The sequence below is a fragment of the Lepisosteus platostomus genome, chromosome 5, assembly GCF_059453375.1.
Source record: "Lepisosteus platostomus isolate fLepPlt1 chromosome 5, fLepPlt1.hap1, whole genome shotgun sequence".
Taxonomy (NCBI): domain Eukaryota; kingdom Metazoa; phylum Chordata; class Actinopteri; order Semionotiformes; family Lepisosteidae; genus Lepisosteus; species Lepisosteus platostomus.
This window is the reverse complement of record NC_142615.1, coordinates 37824981-37845563: the sequence shown is the minus strand read 5'-3', so window position 1 is coordinate 37845563 and position 20583 is coordinate 37824981. Positions and strand designations below refer to the sequence as shown.

General features: G+C 40.7%; 1 protein-coding gene across 1 annotated transcript in view; it reads left to right on the top strand.

The window, feature by feature from the left end:
• The window catches only part of LOC148666183 (antigen WC1.1-like), a 648305-nt gene extending 640809 nt beyond the window's left edge, over positions 1–7496 (top strand). The window contains exons 8-18 of the mRNA XM_088631704.1: positions 193–261; positions 543–854; positions 1170–1202; positions 1543–1686; positions 2077–2175; positions 2472–2543; positions 3157–3243; positions 4528–4614; positions 4922–5020; positions 5166–5237; positions 6246–7496. Coding sequence (XP_088487830.1) covers positions 193–261; positions 543–854; positions 1170–1202; positions 1543–1686; positions 2077–2175; positions 2472–2543; positions 3157–3243; positions 4528–4614; positions 4922–5020; positions 5166–5237; positions 6246–6421 — 1250 coding nt within the window. The 3' untranslated portion in view covers positions 6422–7496. The remainder of the gene's footprint in view (positions 1–192; positions 262–542; positions 855–1169; positions 1203–1542; positions 1687–2076; positions 2176–2471; positions 2544–3156; positions 3244–4527; positions 4615–4921; positions 5021–5165; positions 5238–6245) is intronic.
• Positions 7497–20583: the final 13087 nt, after the last annotated feature.

Below are 20583 nucleotides of genomic sequence, written 5' to 3'. Positions count from 1 at the left end.
GAAAGACTGTTCCTGTTTTCCTGTTGAGCAGCTTTGCAAATTAATGTGTTGCAATATTTAGAACTGACAAGAAATTTCAACAGAATTCTTATCAATTCATACCCAAATAAGTATAAAATAAAATAAATGTTATTGCTGTTCTTCACTATTTTCTGTGAGTTTGATTTTGTATGTGATCATTAATCTTTGAAGGTCCTCAAAAAGAAGCTGACAGAAGCACTCCAGCCCCTCAGGAAGAGCAGCCTCAGCTGTACTGCCCAGGTGAGTTCAGTGTGTAAAACAGTCAGAGACACTGCAGCCCTGAGCTGAGGAAGAGTAACCATACAGCTCTCTTCAATACCTCACTAATCTCTACTCACATCTTTCAATAACTTCACTGCTCTCTTCTACAACGGAATAGTCAGTCAACGAGCTTAGGACAATGTTTTCTTTCAGACTCACTCAGCAACAACAACATTCTCTTTTACAGTGTTCAGTAAACTCACTGATCTCTTCTACAGTCACTGAGCTGAGGATAATCAGTAACCTCTCTGCTCTCTCAGTCCCGCTGTCTCTGCGCCTGGTTGGAGGCAATAACTGTTCTGGACGGCTGGAGCTGCGTTATGAGGGCTCCTGGGGGACAGTCTGTGACGACTCCTGGGACCTGCAGGATGCTCAGGTGGTCTGCAGACAGCTGGGCTGTGGGGACGCAGTGATAGCAGAAAAAGAGGCCTTATTCGGACCAGGGAGTGGTGCCATCTGGCTGGACGAGGTGAACTGCACAGGCAGTGAGCTTCACCTGTGGGACTGCTGTCACTCTGGACTGAATCAGAGTGACTGTCGACACAAGGAGGATGCAGGGGTTACCTGTACAGGTGAGGAGAGTCTTAGTACTGTAGTTGAACAAGGTAGCAGATTGGTGGAGAAGATAGACTGTTGTTACCCTTATTCTATCACTGTTTAAAATCTAACTGAACCAACTAAAATCATCAGTAATAAATATGGGATGTTGCGTAGCACTGTGTGTGTGAACAAAACTAGTCTTCAATTAAGAACCTGATATCTTTCATCTCTGCAATCCAGCATTTTACCTCAAGGAACAAATGTATTTTTATATTAACTCCACTGTGGATTCAACTTGCAGTAAAACCGAAGGCAAAATAATGACAGTTCTCGTATCTCTTCTACAGGTTTGTCAGAGACAACAGCAAGTCCAACAACAGGTGAACAGAAATCCCCCTTGTCATTGATAACTCCTGTCTTTCTGTCTCTTTAAATTCCCACTGTAGCTGTAGTGTGTCCTCCCCCCCCCCCCTCATTGTGAAGATCAATGTCTCCTTAGCTTCCTGCTGTAGCTGTAGTATCTCCTCTCCTCCCTCAGTGATTTTCTGACAGTCTTGATGTAAAAGTAAGATCCTTTACTTTTATATGTTCAGATGGGTTAACCCTGAGATCCTAACACCTCCTGATAGGAAACTCAGGGAATTTCATGTGTCAAAGCCTGTATGAGCCCAACAGCATAACTCCTCATCCCTGTTCATCTCCTGTCTCCTTCTCCCTCAGGCAGCACCAGGACAACACCCCAGACACAGCCGCTGGGAGGCCTGTCTGTCTCACCCCTGGCCCTCCTGCTGCTGGGGGCTCTGCTCTTCGTGGTGCTGGCCCTGTTAGTGGGGCAGCTGATCCAGAACAGGAAGTTGAGGAAAGGTAGAGAGGGAACTCACCGTCCACATACTGACCTCTAGTGGCCATTACTGTCACATAGAACTGATCTATATTGAACAGAAACAAAAAATATCTCTAGATTATCACTTATGTTATGTTATGTTATGTTATGTTATGTTATGTTATGTTATGTTATCACTTATGTTCTGTCCAATTTAATGTGGATGTTGGATGTGAACTAGTTTAATAGAGTTAGAGAAAAACTGTTTAAATGTACGAAAGAGTGTAAATAATTAAAAATGGACATCTGAAGAAATTTGCAGATGTTTAGAATTACAATATTTATATGCAGAAATGTCCAAAAATGTTTAGCAGTGAATTGATTTGCTTGTACTCCTCTCCCTTCGTGTTAACCCTGAGTGTCTGTTTCAGCCCTATCTGAGGGAGCACTAGCCCCCTATCATGATGCCGTCTATGAAGAAATAGAGTACAAACTGGCCAGAGAAGGAACCTCCAGCACCCCCAGGAGAGGTGAGTAGAGAGAGTGTTCAGGTGTGTTTAGTCTCCACCCTCTGAGGAAAATCTGAGGACTTAAAAATTGTAGAAAATCTCACTCAACTAATTTCAGATAGTAGTTTTTTTTTTCTCAAGAGGTGCATCAGAGCGGAGTTATGAAAACCAGCACAACACTGTCCCTGATCTGCCTTATAAACACAAGCCCTGTGTTACTGTTCAGACCCTGGCTTCTCCCAGTGGGAACAGTCAGTAGAACACGGTGAGGCTGCTGCCTGACTGCAGGTAATACTGATCTGTCCTCCTGTTCACAGGGAGATTCCTCTCTGACGAGCTGCCCTCTGGATACGATGATGTGGAGGACAGTGAGGGAGAACTAGTACCAGGTGAGGGGAGATGGAGTCAAGGGCTCAGTCTGGGAGTGGGGGATCTTCAGTCAAGTACTCACTCTCACCTCAAACCAGGATGACATTTAGAGAACTCGAGTAGAAAATCCTGGATCATACAAATATGACCACATGCGTTTGTGATACCTTATAAACCCTGCTCTTCAGTGCTGCCTCTTACTAGCCTGATCTCAAGAGATCACAGAGGCTGTGCAAAACTAGACTTGATCAGTAATTTGGATGGGAGACCTTTAAGGAAATGTCAGGAAGCTGGCCTAATTGGTGTTGATTGAGCAGGAGATTTTGCCTCAGGTCCAGAATTCAGTACAAGTTTCCCAGTGTGATGACTGGGGAACAGTATGCTGTAGAAACTCTTTCTAATTAAATGTTAAATCATTGACCCTAGAGACATGACTTAATTATACACCACAAAGCATTAGAAATTGCACTTCACAATAACCAAATAGAAAATATGTTTTACTTTACTTTCTGTTTCACACGGACAGTACACACAAACATCAAAGTGTTATGAAATACTAAAGTTATTGTAGCTATGTGGTGAAATCACTCAGAGTCCTGAAGTGTAAATTCTCTGTTTCTTTTTGTGGTTCAGAAGAGTCGATACCCTCTCTGAAAGAAGAGATCCCAGAGTACTATGATGATGCTGTAACTGTACTTCAGAGCCCCGATGCCTTGTCAGGTGGGTTATTTCAGTTCAGTCACATGGGGAAACCCTGCACCAATCCCAATGAGACTCACTCTCTCTATTCTCTCCTTGATCTCAGCCTCTCATTACTGAATCTGTGTTATTCTGCACCAGTCACATGAATCTGACTCATATTCATATTCAGTCTGCATGATTGTGCTATCCGGTTCCCCTTCCTATATCTCAAAGTGTGCACGGCACTACTTTCTCTTTCAAATACAGCCATCATTGTTCAAATCATGTTCAAATCTAGTAGTTCAGGTGGGGAGCTGCGTCAGCATGTGTAGGCTGCAAAGGAACAAGTAATAGGTTTATTCCATGCGAAAAAAAAGAAGAAAACACAGCGTTTCGGCCATGGACCCTTCTTCAGGTGTGAGAAAGAGAAAGCAGTAGGCAAAGGTAATGTAGCGGGAGAACAAAGGCTGGAAGAGAGGAGGAGTGAGAGGCTGGAGCAGGGCAGAGAAAGAGAGGCCAATCAAGAGGTGTGAAGTCAGAATAGGTATAGAGAGGTGTGAAATGACACTTCCAATGAATGGAGAAAATTTTGAAGAAAAGTAGTCTGTTGTTAAGAGAAGGGGAAAGGTGTGATCCTAGCTGCAGGATTATTTTGGTTTCAGTAGTCTTTCTGATGTATGAGTTTGGAAAACTGTCTTTGAGAACACAGACGGAGAGATAAGAGTGGTCGTGGCCATCAGAGGTGAAATGAGAAACAATGGGCTTGGAGAGATCTTTAATCTTCACAGCCCTGACATGTACTCTGAAGCAGTCTCTGAGTCTCCTTCCTGTTTCTCCAATGTAGATGGCTGGGCATTTACTGCAAGAGATACAGTAAAAAAGGTTGCTGGAGGTACAAGATGCCATCTGGGTGAACTGGAATTGTCCTGAGGGGCCTTGAATGAGTGTGGTGTTGGATTTGTACTTGCAGGTGATACAGCAAGCTCTGTTGCAAGGGAAAGGGCCTGGTGTGGATGGTTGCTGAGGGCAGTCAAGGGAGCTGTGAACAAGAAGGTGATGCAGATTAGGTGGTTGGCGATATGAGATGATGGGGCGGTCAGAAAAAGGCCCCAATGGAGGGATCATCCTCCATTGTTCATCCTCCAGATGTCCAAATCAAGGCATAGTTTTAAATATATTACAGAAGTGAATAGGAGTGGAAATCAGGTTTCCTGATCTCCTGTATTTCAAGTGTGGTGTTTAAGTTCTAACATGATGTTTAGTTCCTTAGTGTGTTCTGATGTGCTGCTGTGTGTCAGTGAAGCTGTGCTCTGTGTGCTTCAGGAGAGCTGATGTCCTTTGTGAAAGAAGAGGCCCCTGAGTACTATGATGATGCTGTAACTGTACCTCAGAGCCCAGATGCCTTGTCAGGTTGGTTATTTCAGTCCAATCACATGGGGAAACTCTGCACCAATCCCACAGAGTCTGAATCTCTCTCCTCTCTCTGTGCACTACACAGCTCATCACACTAAATCTGGATTAATCTCTGGGTTATTCTGTTGCCCATGTCCAGCTCCTCTTTAGATGTTTCACAAGGGTTCACAGCATTGCTCTCTTTGTCCTTATTCAGGTGGCCCTGATGTTATTCACCATCTCAATAAAAATCTGAAATTAGTTTGAAATGTATTATAGAGTTAGGTTGCCAGATCTCTTTCATTTTAAATCTGATGTGTGACAGTGTGTGGTTCAGGAGAGCAGATGTCCTCTGTGAAAGAAGAGGCTCCAGAGTACTATGATGATGTCATCACTGTGCCCCAGAGTCCAGACACCCTGTCAGGTGAGTTATTATAAATAAGACTCAGGAGAACCCTCTGTACCAGCCTACACATGCCTTCATATTAATACAATTAAACACTAGCTCAAATACAGATAAAAGGGGTCTCAGGGTGACAGTCATTACAAACCTGCTCTTCTGTTCACAGGGAGACTCCTCTCTGATGAGACACCCTCTGGATACAGTGATGTGGGGGACAGTGAGGGAGACCCCACTTCAGGTAAAGGGGGCTACAGCCAGGGGGCTCAGTGTGGGTGAGATAGTTCATGGGAAGATAATCCACAGTAATCAATTTTGGTGCCACTCTCATCCAAGAGGGCACCAGGCCTTAACAGTGGCTCAATTTAATCTAAGATCAGAGTCTTAGTGAAACCCAACCCAATCATAAGTTCGACATGGATCAGCTACTTATCTGATCTAACAGAGCAAAGTCTGCGTAGAACAAGGTTCCAGATTCTCCAAGAGCAGCAACTGTGCTCTCTGTGCTTTCTGACAGCGGAGACAATAACTAAGTGTCGCTGATGTTGGAAGGGACTAACCGTGGAATGGCAGGAGAGCAGAAAAGACACATATTCATAGCGGCAGAACAGGGGTTAGCCCGGGCTCAGCAGTTCAGGAGTCATATAGAAACCTTTGCCCTCAGGCAGCGGACATGGGGCGACCTGGTGATAGGGGGGTCTCGGGACATCTGAACTTCAATGCTGAGCGAAGGTGAATGAGTGACCCAGAAATATATAGCACCAGAGAGAGAGACACTGGAAGGACAGCAAAGCACAGGAAACTAGGGACAGGACAGATTAGGAGTGCTACAGAGGCTGCAGAGGGCATGACACAAAGTTTAGAATAGCTGTCATAGGTTTTCCACATCGTGGTTTTTAAAACATTGGTACTTTGTTAATATAAGTAAAATCTGCATTGATCACAAATTATTCCTAAAAAATACAATGTCATTTGATTTAATTTGAAAAATGTCATATTGAAGGCTTTGGACTTCAACATAATTTAAATACCTAACATCTGAGAAATCTTACTTGTTAAGGCTTGTCTTAATTATAACATTGTTTTTGTATTATTTGTATTTACAGTTACATTGTTTTAAAGGCACACATATACAATTTAAAAAATACATACCATATTTATATTATACATATTAAAATTTCAGCTCAGAGAGTTGTTCCTGTCCATGTCCTGCACACTGCCTTTCTCTGAGTCTGTGTCTCTCTGTCAGGTGTCCCCCACACTGGCCCTGGAGTGGACTGGGTCCTGCCCACACTGCCCTCTAAGGAAGGAGTTTCTGCCCCCGACAGGACTGACTACAATGATGTTGGGGACGAGTCTCAGGGAGAGGATGGGCACTGTGAGACGGACAGGGCTGTCTGGGAGAAGGTCCTCTTGCAGGTCTAGACACAGAAGAGCTTCACTAACAGTCTCATGCAGTCTTAGAGCTGCTCTGGGCACTGAGACTGTCTGAGACTGTCTGCGACCTGAGTCCACTTCTCTCCACTGTATCCACAATGACACTCTCTGTGACCTGAGTCCACCTCACTCCACTGTTTCCACACTGACACTGTCTGTCACCTGAATCAACTTCACTCCACTGTTTCCACACTGACACTGTGACCTGAGTCCACTTCACTCCACTGTTTCCATATTGTCTTCAGTGTCTGTATCTACAGGTCCTGTCATGCCCTCTGCACCCAGAGGGCACTCTTACTCTGTCCTGTCCCTAGTTTTCTATGCTTTGCTGTCCTTCCGGTGTCTCTCTCTCTGGGGCTATATATTTCCGGGTCACTCATTCCTCTTCCCTCAGCATTGACGTTCGGACGTCCTGAGACCCGCCTAGCACCAGGTTGCCCCACGTCTGCTGCCTGAGGGCAAAGGTTTCTATTCAACTCCCGAACTGCTGAGCCCGGGGCGAATCCCCCAATTCGCTGCTACATATAGGGTCTTTTTTCACTCTCCTGCCATTCCACGGTTCATCCCTTCCGCCGTCCGTGACAATTAGTAGTATTTGTGTTAGTGTTAGTTATCGTGCATCTGTAGATAAGTGTGTACGTGGTGTCTGTGCGTGTGTGGAGTGTGTGTCTATGAGTGTGTGGGGTGTGTGTCTGTGAGTTTGTTATGTATGTTGCTGTGTGAGCATGTGGATTCTCTGAGTATGTTTCTGTGAATGCATGGCTGTGAATGTGTGTTGTGTCTGTCAGTGTGTAGTCGTATATTTGTCGCTCTCCTGCCACTTCACAGTTTGTCCCTTTCAACATCCGTGAAAGGATCTGCAGCTTGTGTTTTACAAAAGAGAACATCCCATTTGTGCCTTTTTTCTTTTTTTATTCTTTCTCCTTTTTTAAATAATTTGATGTATCAAAAATTAGAAATAAAAGCATTTATTAATATACAATTCTGAATGTACCACTTTTGATGGTAACATTTTTTACAAATTTGATTAAAACTTTGTTTTGCAATAAACTTTTTAAAACTATTTTTATCTGTGTGTAATTTCAAATGTATGATATTAAAAGTATCAATAAAAAATTAAGGAGCCCTTGGACACTCACAATGATAATATCAACCCCAGAGGAAAAGGAAATTTAAATGCTTGTTATTAACTTATTTGTATAAAAAAGGACCAAAACACTGTTGTCAAAACCAGACACAACATGAGACAACCTGGCATAAATTTCAACTGCTTGTTGAAAAATATAGCATCCCAAAATTTAAAACTACAGATTTGTTTAACTACAGATAACTACAGACATCTACACAAGCATTTGTATTCAAGTGACAGAAACATAGGAAAGATAAAAGTTTGCTCAAAACAATGCACACTTTGACAAGTGTGACAAACTGACATTACAAAATTGATGATCATGAAAGAACAGGCCTTTTAATAGGCTGGGCAAACGATTTTTAATTTTTTTAAAAAGAAATAAAAAATGAGATATAATAATGTGTTCCTGCTTAACTTAGACATTGCACGACTTTAAAACCTATAAAAACAGGTTTCGAGAGTTAAAAAACACTTTTTATGCGCGAAAAATGGGTGATTTTTCTTCCTCGTGATCAGCTCAGAATCTTTGTTTACGGCGTAAAGTTTTAACTTCTTAATTAAACGTTTAAAATACACGAATTTCATAAAGACAACACACGCTTCGAAGAGAAAAAAATCCCATTCTTTTCTCTTCCTGTTGTGTGAAACTGATCAGCAGGTCTTTTTTTCCCAATCAGAGGCTCTGAAAATAGCGTACCGCCCACTGCGCTCCGTCAGAGAGGGGTGCGGCACCGAGAGAGGGAGGAGGCGCAGTGCTCAGCAGTACAGAACGAATGTTCTGCTGCCTGGAGCGCTTAAGGCAGCAATAATTTTAAAAACTATAACGCAATATGAAGCATCTCTTTTTACTTTTAAGTTCCTTAATAATTATTAAGCACAGCTTTCTCACCACTTAGACTACTTTTTGATACCATCCTTAGACAAAGCAGAAACTTGTTGTTCTGTCTAATGACATTACAAGTGGAAAGATTACAGATTTTAATCGTCTTTAATTTTGTTTTGTTATACATTTTAGAAACGTTTCATCCATACAAACGCCACAAAACTGTTCTCGATTGTATTTCTGAATGGTATGTTACACTAACTTTACTGTTTTAAATACATCTAATTAAGAAAGTTAGGTGTTAGCATAAACTATTAGCAATCAATAATATTAAATTTAGCACTGTAATAAGTTGTTGCACTTTCGCCCGCATCTTGTAAAAATATATTTTCATTGTTCAAATATACATTTAATCTGACTATCATATAATAAGTTAAATACAAAACTAAAGAAAAAATAGGGTTAAATATAATTCAAAATATTTTGCTAACAATGTTAACTGTTTATGAATAATAAAATGTATTAACTAAGGAGTAGGATGGCACAGTTGTTAGTATGCTTTTTGTTTTGTTTCTTTTTCATAAATACAACAGTAGTACCTGATGTCTCAGTGGCTTTCAAAATTAAATTATGCATGCAAACCTGTGAACTACTTGACTTGACTTGACTTGACTTGAACTTTATTGCCATATGTAACCGGTGCTGGTACAATGGAATTCTTACTTACAGAAAGTCTCTCAATTGTAAAACAAGTGTAAAAAAAAAAACAAAACAAAGTGCAAACAGTGCATCAAGACAATGTACAAACAAACAATAGACAATGTGCAAGTAAACATGCAGACAGTCTTCTGCACGTCCTGCTCTGAGAGTTTCAGAACAAACTCGCCCTGCACGCTTGGGGTCTTCTCAGCAGTGCCCGTGTTCAGAGCATCAAAGCGGGCATAGAAGTGGTTCAGCTTGTCAGGCAGGGATGTGTTGTTCGTGTCAATCTCCTGGCTGCAGCCCTTGTAGCCTGTGATTGACTGTAATCCCTGCCACAGCCTCCGGGTGTCAGCGCACTGCGTTTCAAGCCGCACTCTGTAGCTCCGTTTGGCGCGTTTTATGGCTTCTTCTAATGCATACCGTGATTTCTTGTACAGCTCTTCGTCCCCCGATTTGAACGCGGTGGATCTAACTTTTATTTTATTGCGTATGTCGTGGTTGAACCACGGTTTCTGATTGGGAAATGACCCAATCTGAACAATCTGAACTAGAAAGATAACTAAGATATCCATCCATTTCTAATGGTGGTGAAGTGGTTAGCATTGCTATCTTGCAGCACTGGGGTCCTAGGTTCAATTCCTGCCACCCTGTGTGTGTGGGGTTTGTATGTTCTCTCTGGGTTACATGGGTTTTCTCCATATGTGTGATTTGACTCCCTCTCGCACTCCAAAACATACTGGTAAGTTAATTGGTTTATGGGAAAACTGGCCCTGGTGTGTGTGTGTTTGTGTCTGTCTGTCCTGTGATGGACTGGCGCGATGTCCAGGGTGTATTCTGCCTTTTGTCCGTTGCTTACTGGGATAGGCTCCAAATCCTCTGTACTGGATAAAGAGATTAGAAATGCATAGAAGTAAAGGCACTGTGTGGATAGAACTATACACAGTGTTAGAAACCCACTATGAAATGGCAGCATCTCACTGAGAATAAAATATTTTATAGTGCTGGCCTTTCCACCTCTCTTGCACATCAGTATCCATACCTAGTTATTTAAACAAATTGCCTCTAATTCTAAACATCTTAAAATGCTGGCTCTGTGGATCCGCATCAGCTATGTTTGCCCATTCTTTCAATTCATGTGCATCCAACACACAGTTCAATGCTAGTAACTGCACAAAATCTAAAATACAATCCTCATTTCAGTATCTATGTAAACATACAGTCTGTTAACTTCATCATCTTCATCAAAAGTATGCCTAACCCCATTAGGAAGTGTTCTTGTTATCAGTGTATTCCTTAGCTTTCCCAAAATGATCTTCTTCTTACCAACATCTCTAGTCTTTTATCCTGCAATAACTCAGCCAACACTTAAATCTCCAAAAGCTGCTTGTGTTAATTTCTTGAAATCACAAATATCATGTGTAAATACTGGCCATGTAATACTCTGCATTGTGGAATAATAGTTTATTTTAAAGGGAACTAGAGAAACTAAGAACTAGAGAAATCAAGAAAGGCTTTTTTTTCTAGAATTAATAAATGCACATCCTGTTCACTGGGGAAATTAAATCCACACTGAGCAATCTTCAATATGTTCAGAATAAGACAGCGAGAATCCTATCTGGGATGCATTACACCTGTTTTCAAGTCCTTGCACTGGTTACCTATCAGGTTTCGAGTCAACTTCACATTCCTCATCCTCATTCACCTACAGTAAATGGCTTATTATCTGTCTACTCTCCACCTTTGTCCGTCTGACTCTGGTCTTCTAGCTGTCCTCAAGAACATCTACATTCTGTGGGTGACAGGGTCTTCTCTAGCTGCACCCCAGAGCTCTCAATTTATATTCCCAGTGATATCAGTCACGTACCCTGAGTGCACTTAAATCTAACCTCAGAACCTTTCTTTTCAGAAGACTTAGTGTCTGTATCTGCTTCATTTTCTAATTTTGGTAGCACCTCTAACTGCTTGTCTTTCTTATACAGTGCCTTGCGAAAGTATTCGGCCCCCTTGAACTTTTCAACCTTTTGCCACATTTCAGGCTTCAAACATAAAGATATAAATTTTTTATTTTATGTGAAGAATCACCAACAAGTGGGACACAATTGTGAAGTGGAACGAAATCTTTTGGATTTTTGAAACTTTTTTAGCTAATAAAAAAATGAAAAGTGGGGCGTGCAAAATTATTCGGCCCCTTTACTTTCAGTGCAGCAAACTCACTCCAGAAGTTCAGCGAGGATCTCTGAATGATCCAATGTTGTCCTAAATGACTGATGGTGATAAATAGAATCCACCTGTGTGTAATCAAGTCTCTGTATAAATGCACCTGCTCTGTGATAGTCTCAAGGTTCTGTTGAAAGCGCAGAGAGCATCATGAAGACCAAGGAACACACCAGGCAGGTCGGTAATACTGTTGTGGAGAAGTTTAAAGCCGGATTTGGATACAAAAAGATTTCCCAAGCTTCAAACATCCCAAGGAGCACTGTGCAAGCGATCATCTTGAAATGGAAGGAGTATCAGACCACTGCAAATCTACCAAGACCTGGCCGTCCCTCTAAACTTTCAGCTCAGACAAGGAGAAGACTGATCAGAGATGCAGCCAAGAGGCCCATGATCACTCTGGATGAACTGCAGAGAACTACAGCTGAGGTGGGAGAGTCTGTCCATAGGACAACAATCAGTCTTACACTGCACAAATCTGGCCTTTATGGAAGAGTGGCAAGAAGAAAGCCATTTCTCAAAGATATCCATAAAAAGTCTCGTCTAAAGTTTGCCACAAGCCACCTGGGAGACACCCCAAACATGTGGAAGAAGGTGCTCTGGTCAGATGAAACCAAAATCGAACTTTTTGGCCACAATGCAAAACGATATGTTTGGCGTAAAAGCAACACAGCTCATCACCCTCAACACACCATCCCCACTGTCAAACATGGTGGTGGCAGCATCATGGTTTGGGCCTGCTTTTCTTCAGCAGGGACAGGGAAGATGGTTAAAATTGAGGGGAAGATGGATGCAGCCAAATACAGGACCATTCTGGATGAAAACCTGTTGGAGTCTGCAAAAGACCTGAAACTGGGACGGAGATTTATCTTCCAACAAGACAATGATCCCAAACATACAGCAAAATCTACAAAGGAATGGTTCACAAATAAACGTATCCAGGTGTTTGAATGGCCAAGTCAAAGTCCAGACCTGAATCCAATCGAGAATCTGTGGAAAGAGCTGAAAACTGCTGTTCACAAACGCTCTCCATCCAACCTCACTGAGCTCGAGCTGTTTTGCAAGGAAGAATGGGCAAGAATTTCAGTCTCTCGATGTGCAAAACTGATAGAGACATACCCCAAGCGACTTGCAGCTGTAATCGCAGCAAAAGGTGGCTCTACAAAGTATTAACGCAAGGGGGCCGAATAATTTTGCACGCCCCACTTTTCATTTTTTTATTAGTTAAAAAAGTTTCAAAAATCCAATAGATTTCGTTCCACTTCACAATTGTGTCCCACTTGTTGGTGATTCTTCACATAAAATAAAAAATTTATATCTTTATGTTTGAACCTGAAATGTGGCAAAAGGTTGAAAAGTTCAAGGGGGCCGAATACTTTCGCAAGGCACTGTATGTATTTACTTTTTAATCTGTGGTCCTTTTATCTGTTTTTACATCTACTGTATTGCTTTGAGATGCCACTTTTAAAGGTGATATATAAAATAAAGTTTTTTATTATTGTTATAGAGAAAAATGTTAAAATTTCCATGGTTCAGAAAAAAAGATCTAAAGTATACTAGTTTGTCACTCTTCTCATTCCCTTTGCTAAATGACTTTTCATATTAATCTGATCAATGTAACTGCCAGTTTTCTGTGCTTTCTCTATCCTGCTAGATTTGCAATTATTCTGAAAATTTTCATCTTGAAATAACTCATTTCTAAATACCTTTTTCACTGTTAACATCTTGCAGCAACTCTGCGACAAAATATACACTTAGCTCAACCTGACAGTTCATCCTGCTACCAACATTAAATTAAAAAAAATCTTAAGATTTCTATATTTATGTCTTTATTTTGTGGTTTCATTAGTGACAAAGGCTAAACTTTCTTGGAAAAATGTATTTTATGTGTTGCAGATAAAACTGACTTGCTTTAACCAAATATGTTTACAAATCCTTTCACCTGGCAGTTTACCTGAATGCCCAACTATCTGAGAAGCTCTCCATGAAACCATGGTTGCTATTAATTCATTTAGGGCTCACTGACAGAATTGCTGTTTTTTATGCATGCTAATTTCTGATTCCTCACTCTGTTTCATGTTTATAGGTAAGACTTTATTGATCGCGAAGGGAAATTGATGTACATGTTCATGTACATGATGAACATGTTTGCATGTTCTTTTGTAACATACACCTTTTTGTGATTTTTTTGTATATCTAAGCAAGTGTTCATGCATCCCTCTTCTGCACTATAGGCATGGCTTTTTTTCAGAAAACTAACCAGTAACTACACTACTGGGATGTGTAGTTTTTAATTCCGTTTGAATTATAACTGTATGTACTGTCTTCATATTTGGCCAGGGCTTTAAAGAGAAGGCGCGCCAAAAAATTTCGGTGCCGTCGTCTCAGCCTTAAAGGTACCCCCGTGCTGGAAGAATTTGACCTCGGAACGTTTGCCCAGCGTACAATAGGAAAACACTTTAACCAAATCAGCCAAGATGCTCTCAGAGTATTAACATCATGTCCGCATCAGTGATTACAGCTGACTATCGCTGGAGGACAGTTCACTGTGAACAAGTCAGCCTGCATAATGAGGGGGAAGAGACTGACCTCTGTTATGTACTATAGAGTTACACTAACCTTCTATCCAACTGTTCTATGCTGCATTCTACCCTAGTGGTAAATATTGTTTTCTGTGCGTGAAATATTCCTTTTTTTGACAAATATTTTCAAGCACAATTTTTGCTGTTGAAAATAAGCCTTGTGGTTTTCAATGTTGTGATCCTTTCCCCCAATGTCACCCAAATTGATACATTGTGCTTTGGCAATTCTTCAGGCTATATTGTTTAGAGAAGCTCAGTTGAATTAGTTTGCGTAGATAAAGTATTTATTTTCCCTTTAATCCTTTAAAACATATTACATTTTCAGTACATTGTATCTTTCTTCCTACTAATTGTAGCGGCAATACTTGTTAATAAGACAGAATTAAGTGTTGCTGTGCTTTCCCAAATGAGGCCCCATCTCTCTCTTCATCTTTGTGGTACAGCCACAGAGAAACTATTCATGCAGGCTGATTTAAAAATGTTTTCTTTTGATAAGGGACAGCTCCCAAAAGGGGATGCACTTAGCTAAGCCTGGCTATCATGATCAATGGTCATCCATTGGCGCCTATCTGTCTAGGGAGTGCCAGATGGACATCTGGACTGCATTCCTAGGTGTCAGGAGTAAGTGACTCATATCTCACCTTGATCAACCAATCAGGGACTGGTAGGGCAGGTTAACTCCACGTGGGTCTCTGATGCCCATGAAACTTTCAGCCAATGAACGAGCTGAAGTTCCTCCAGGTAAAAACAGGCAACACAGAGCTCCAGAACTATTCGGACTCTTCTAAGGAGAATTCCAGGGGTGCGAGACAATTCCTGGGCAGGACGGCCCAGGAGCAGAAAGGCTCCCAAGGGCAGGACATTCTCGCAGCGCGCCTCCTGACCATTCTGAGGCTTAGCCCGGACAACCACGGAACGGCCAGTGTGGCCGAGTGCCAGAACTTTCCTCTGTTCTAAGAGTCGAGAGTGGAGGTTGGCACGAGTAACCAGAGGATCCACCCAAGTTTAGTATCAGCAGCAAGCCTCATGAACAGGTCGGAACTGTGGACAGCTGAATCACTATTCAGAACTAGCGCTTCATCAGGAATGAACCGGTCCTCTTCCTGACCTGCTGGGACCCACAGTCATCTTTTCTCCTGTGCACAGCTTTGCTAGTTAAAGCCATCACCAACTAACCGGTCAGTGAGCATCAGCAGTGCACCGTCGCAAGCCGCACAGCACAGCCTGGCACGGAGCCAGAGAGCCTGGAGGAGACCTGAAGCCCCAGAGATTGGATGAGTATTCCACTTCACTGCATTACAGCTCGAGAATTCAATTGTTATCCCAACCAGTTGATATCAATTTAATTCCTAAGAGTTATGTACTTGTTTTGAGTATCTAATGTAGAAGTTGTAACCAAGTTCAGTTACGAAACAGTCTAAATGAATGATATACTGAACGTATGTCCTCTTGATATATGTAACACTTCGTAACTGAATGAATATATATCTTTTGTATTCTGAAAACCCTCACGATAAGATCTGTTAGGTTTACATGCATATTTTATGTATTAATAAATGTATCCTCGTGTATTAGTACCTGTGTGTGTGCGTTGTTTGAGTTATATCGCATGGTTGGATTCTAAAGCCATCAAAAGAATCAATTGTGTGATTTACGGCTACAATTAATAATTAAAGTGATATCTTTGTATATATTTATATATCACCTTTATAAGTGGAATCTCAAAGCAAAGTAAATACCCAACACTGATTGTACCCATCTGTCATGCTAATAAAGCACCTTGAATTGAATTGAATTGAGGGAGAGAGGGGGGGAGGGTGAGCGAGAGAGCCAGGACAGACAGGCAAATAAGATACACTCCACAGACATTCACAACAGCGACATATCATAAAACGTTTGCACATATAGTTAAGTTATTACTTGGTTTTCAAAGTGCAATGAAATACAATATTGTTGTTGTTGCTGTTATTGTTGTTTTTATCCTGTAAAGCGTTTTGAGAAGCCACCTTTAAAGGCGATATATAAAAGCGCTGATTCTTATGGAATGTGTTCCACCAGGGATTCAAAAAAAATATTTTTTTTAATCGCGTATCTAAGGAAATTGCAGTATAACTTTGTTCATGCACAAACAGTGGCATGTTACATTATTAATTTGGGTGTCTCTTCTTCCCAGAAAGCTCTAAATTGCATTTTGAGTGCGGTTTTGACTTTTTCTAAATTGCAACACATAAATAAAGCTGATACAGATTAGACTTATTTTAAACTGTATTACAGCAGCACAATGGACAATGCAACGTAAATTGCAAAAATGCACTTGAAATCTGTCCAAACCCTACTTTGTCAGGCATTTTCTTTTACTGCAACGGACATAAAAACTCCCCTTGCTTTTAACAGAGCATTTCATTATTTCTAACTACGAAAAGTATTTAAACTGTGACACTTATCATTCATTCCATTCCATTCCATTATCAGTCTTCCATTTCTCCCTAAACATTTTAAGCATGAAAGTTTTATTAAATGGTACCCAAATATGGATTGCTGTATAGAATGAATTTTAATTAAAAAAAAATATTTAACATGAAAATTAAGCTGTTTACATCTTCCACCTGAGAACAGTCACCCGTTGCTACCCAACGCAGAAACACAGCCACAAACTAGCACTGACACTAGAGGACATTAGCTAGCCAATATGATAAAGAAATAAATGATTATTTTGTTTATTTCTTTTGCACATTTATTTGAACATTTCCATCGATTGTACAAGCACTTGGAAACTGTCCAATCCCTAGTTCATCAGGCATTTTCTTTTACGCTGCAGGCATTCTCCTGGTCTGGCGCCGATCTGTGTCTTCTAGGATATAATGCCAGCGAACTCTTGTTTTTATGTCCACTATAACAGACAATCACCTTTGCTTTTAACCGAGCGTCTAACCCCTCTGATTGGAGAAAAAAGACGTGCTGGTTTGCTATACATACTGTACCAGGAAGATGATTTCTTTCTATTCGAAACGTGTATTTTAAAAGTTTAAGAAGTTAAAACCTTACAGCGTACACAGATTTCTAAACTGACCAGGATCGTTATCTTTGTCATATCCATAATAATGTTCACCGCTCTGTCCAGCAAATTAATAATAAACTTTATTTTATATAGCGTTTTAAACGAATAAGTAATTAGATTGCTCATAAACCTAATCACTTTTTCTACATAAACACAGCGTGATTGGTCTCTGAAAATGCTTTTTCTTTTTATTTAGGCTCAGATTTCAACTATAGATTGTATTATTATAAACTTTCTTGGAAAAATGTCTTTTATGTAAACCATGTTTGCTATTAATTCATTTAGGGCTAGAATATGTTCATTGTCTTCTAATCGAGTCGAGTTGACATTAAAAGCTTGCCACGCCCGGACTGTTACACCAACGCATTAGCATGTTAAAGCGATTTCATTGATGACCCTAGCTTTCTTAACTAGTAAGTACTGAACTTCCTTGGCTTTGGAGGGGGGAGGTGTCTTTTGCTGGAAATCTCGCCCCCTTCTACTTTGAAAATACCTGTGAAACCAGTTTAATTCGTCACAGCCAGCACTCCCGCAGAGAGGGAGGTTGTACTCGTTAATGTCTTAGCCGGAACACATCATTATATCTCATTTTGTATTTCTATAAAAAAATGTTTGCCCAGCTTAACACTATTGCTGTTGTTTTTAGCCTGTAAAGCGCTTTGAGGAGCACAGCTTTCTCACCACTTAGATTACTTTTTGATACCATCCTTACACAAAGCAGAAACTTATTGGATTTTCCGATGACATACAAGTGGAAAGATTACAGATTTTAATCGTCTTTTTTCTGAACCAGGGAAAATCTGATCATGTTTCTCTATAACAATAATAATAAAAAAAATATTTTACATATCACCTTTAAAAGTGGCATCTCAAAGCAATACAGTAGATGTAAACCACAGATTACAAAGTAAATACCCAGACAAACGCAAACGCGTTTTTAATAAAATGCTTTTATTCATTGAGCAGAGAGAGAGCGTAAAACCTGGGCATAACAGCTGTTCCTTTTTCTGATCACTCGCTCTCTGGATAAACGTCTCCCCTGTCCTGTTCTTTCTTTTCCTAATTTGCTGATTATGCCTTCTGTGATCCACTCCTGCCCTCACACCTAAAGAAGACTATTTTAAATTTCTTTGCGCGGTCCATTGTGCGATTAACCCTTGTATGTGCTGTCCTTAAGGTGAAATCACATAAAGGTGATATGTAAAATAATGTTTTTATTATTGTTATGGAGAAACATGATCAGATTTTCCCAGGTTCAGAAAAAAAGATCTAAAGTATACTAGTTTGTCACTAGTATACTTTTAATACAGTCTTTGCTGTGCTCTATAGGATCCTTGTGATATTTTGAGCTCTAGTTGAATGATAAGTGTCGCAGTTTAAATAAATTTTGTAGTTGGAAATTATGAAACGCTCTGTTAAAAGCAAGGGAGTTTTTATGTCCGTTGCAGTTTTTTTTCAACTGAATCAGCGCTGAACTTGTTTGAATTGACTGAGCTCCGTTCTGTACCACACAATGATCCCCCCAGAGTCTCTGCACCGGGTGATTTGTTTTTTTTTGACAGAGGGTAAAAAACTCTCCCTCTCGCTTGCCCTCCCCCCCTATGTATTGTCTGTTTTTTTAGTGCTGTCCTTTGACAAAACAAGGCTCACCAGATAATGTGAATCGAAACCTGTTTTTCTAGCTTTTAAAGTGGTGCGATGTGTAAGAGGGAACACATCATTATATCTTACGTATGAAAAATATATAATATAGCTCCCAAACAAACGCAAACGTCTTTTTAATAAGATGCTTTTATTCGCTCATAATCCGACAATTTCAGGAAGACTAAGGGAGGTCTGGCTTTTTTTCTGGAAAACCATAACTCTGGTCTTGTCCAGTTTGACTGTCAGCGCTCAGGTCTGACAGTGCTGCTCCAGCAGTGCCAGGTTCTGCCGCAGCCTCTGTTCTGTGGGCGACAGCAGGACCAGGTCATCTGCAAAGAGCAGGAACTCGATTTCTGTAATTAATGCAGATCAGTAAATCAAGGGACAAAACAGTTATTGCGCCCTCCTCAATGGGCTTCGACGTGCTAATGCGTTGGTTTAACAGTCCGGGTGTGGCAATGTTTTTTATTATTGTTATAGAGAAACATGATCAGATTTCCCCCGGTTCAGAAAAAAAAAATCTTAAGTATACTAGTTTGTCACTCTTCTCATCCCCTCTTTGCTAAATGGCTTTTGAATAGAGTCACATGAAGAGAGAGGTGAAACAGCCCTACACAGCCCTGTCACAGTACACGAATATAATTATATCTTATTAATTTCTTTAGATACGCGATTCTTTTAATACAGTCTTTGCTGTGCTCTAGAGGATTCTTGTGATATTTCGAGCTCTGGTTGAATGATAAGTGTTGTAGTTTAAATAATTTTCGTAGTTAGAAATTATGGAACGCTCTGTTAAAAGGGAGTTTTTATGTCCGTTGCAGTTTTTTTGCAACATGAATATAATTATATCGTTATTAATTTCTTTAGATACGCGATTCCATATTATATTCCCTTTTAATCAAATTCTAAAAGTATGCTTGTTGACTCTGGTATTACGTTAGTTAAAGACTTCGATGCTTCAAATGTTTAGGGAGAAATGGAATACAGGTGTGTTTTCTTTAAAGTACCGAGACCAGCCATATACTGTATGTTTAAGTTCCAAAATGTATATCATTTATGGCCTTCACACGCGTTACAGTATGGTCCTATTCTTTTTATGCTCAGGTACTAAGATTTCCCTTCAGTGGTAAAATCGTAAAGCGCACCGGAAAATAATGCGGTATCGCCCGCGCATTTTGAATGGCTGCATCTGTAGTGTCTGTTTTTGTGTCTGTGAATGTGTGTGAGTGTATATTTGTGAGTGTGTGAGTGTCTGATTTTGTGTATAAATTTGTGTGAGTCTGTAGGTGTATATCTGTCAGTGTGTGTGAATGTGTGTGATGGTGGGCTTGTGCTCCACTGGTGTCTTGATCATAAACCCCTCCTCTCAAGGGTGCTCCAGCCCTTTCTTGTTCTGCCTTATTCCCAGCACCTGTTCATTATTTCAGCCCCTTTTCAGTTCCCTCTTTATAAGCCAGATGCTGACTTCAATCGAGGCTCTGCCTTGGTTTCTATATCATGCGAGCCTGGGACCTGGTTGCGCCTGGCTACGTTATGCTTTTAAGTTTCTAAGCCTGTTCCTGTTCCCCTTGCCGGTTCCGACCCGGTTCTTGTTTTTAATCCAGCGTTTTGGATGGATCTCTTGGCCATGGACTTTTGCCCGTTTCCTGGATTCGCCTACAAATTTTTTTCTTTGGATTGTTTGCATCAGCCACACCTTCCCTGTACACCAGTGCACCAAGGACATGCCCCCGTCTCCTGCATTACTTTTTCCCCATGTTTTCTCACTTTTACCCGGATTGTGTCGTCCACATAGGGTCCGGAAAGAACTGTTGTGACAACTGGTGTGTCTGACAGAAGTGACCCATCAACAGGTGTTGAGTTCCAGAGCCACTTGCAAATAGAAACACTTTTTAGAGTCCAGACCAACATCCAGAGAGCTGTGAGTCCTCTGTTTTTATCACAATTAGTAGTAATGACATTAGTAATTCCCACCCGAATGATTATTAACATCAG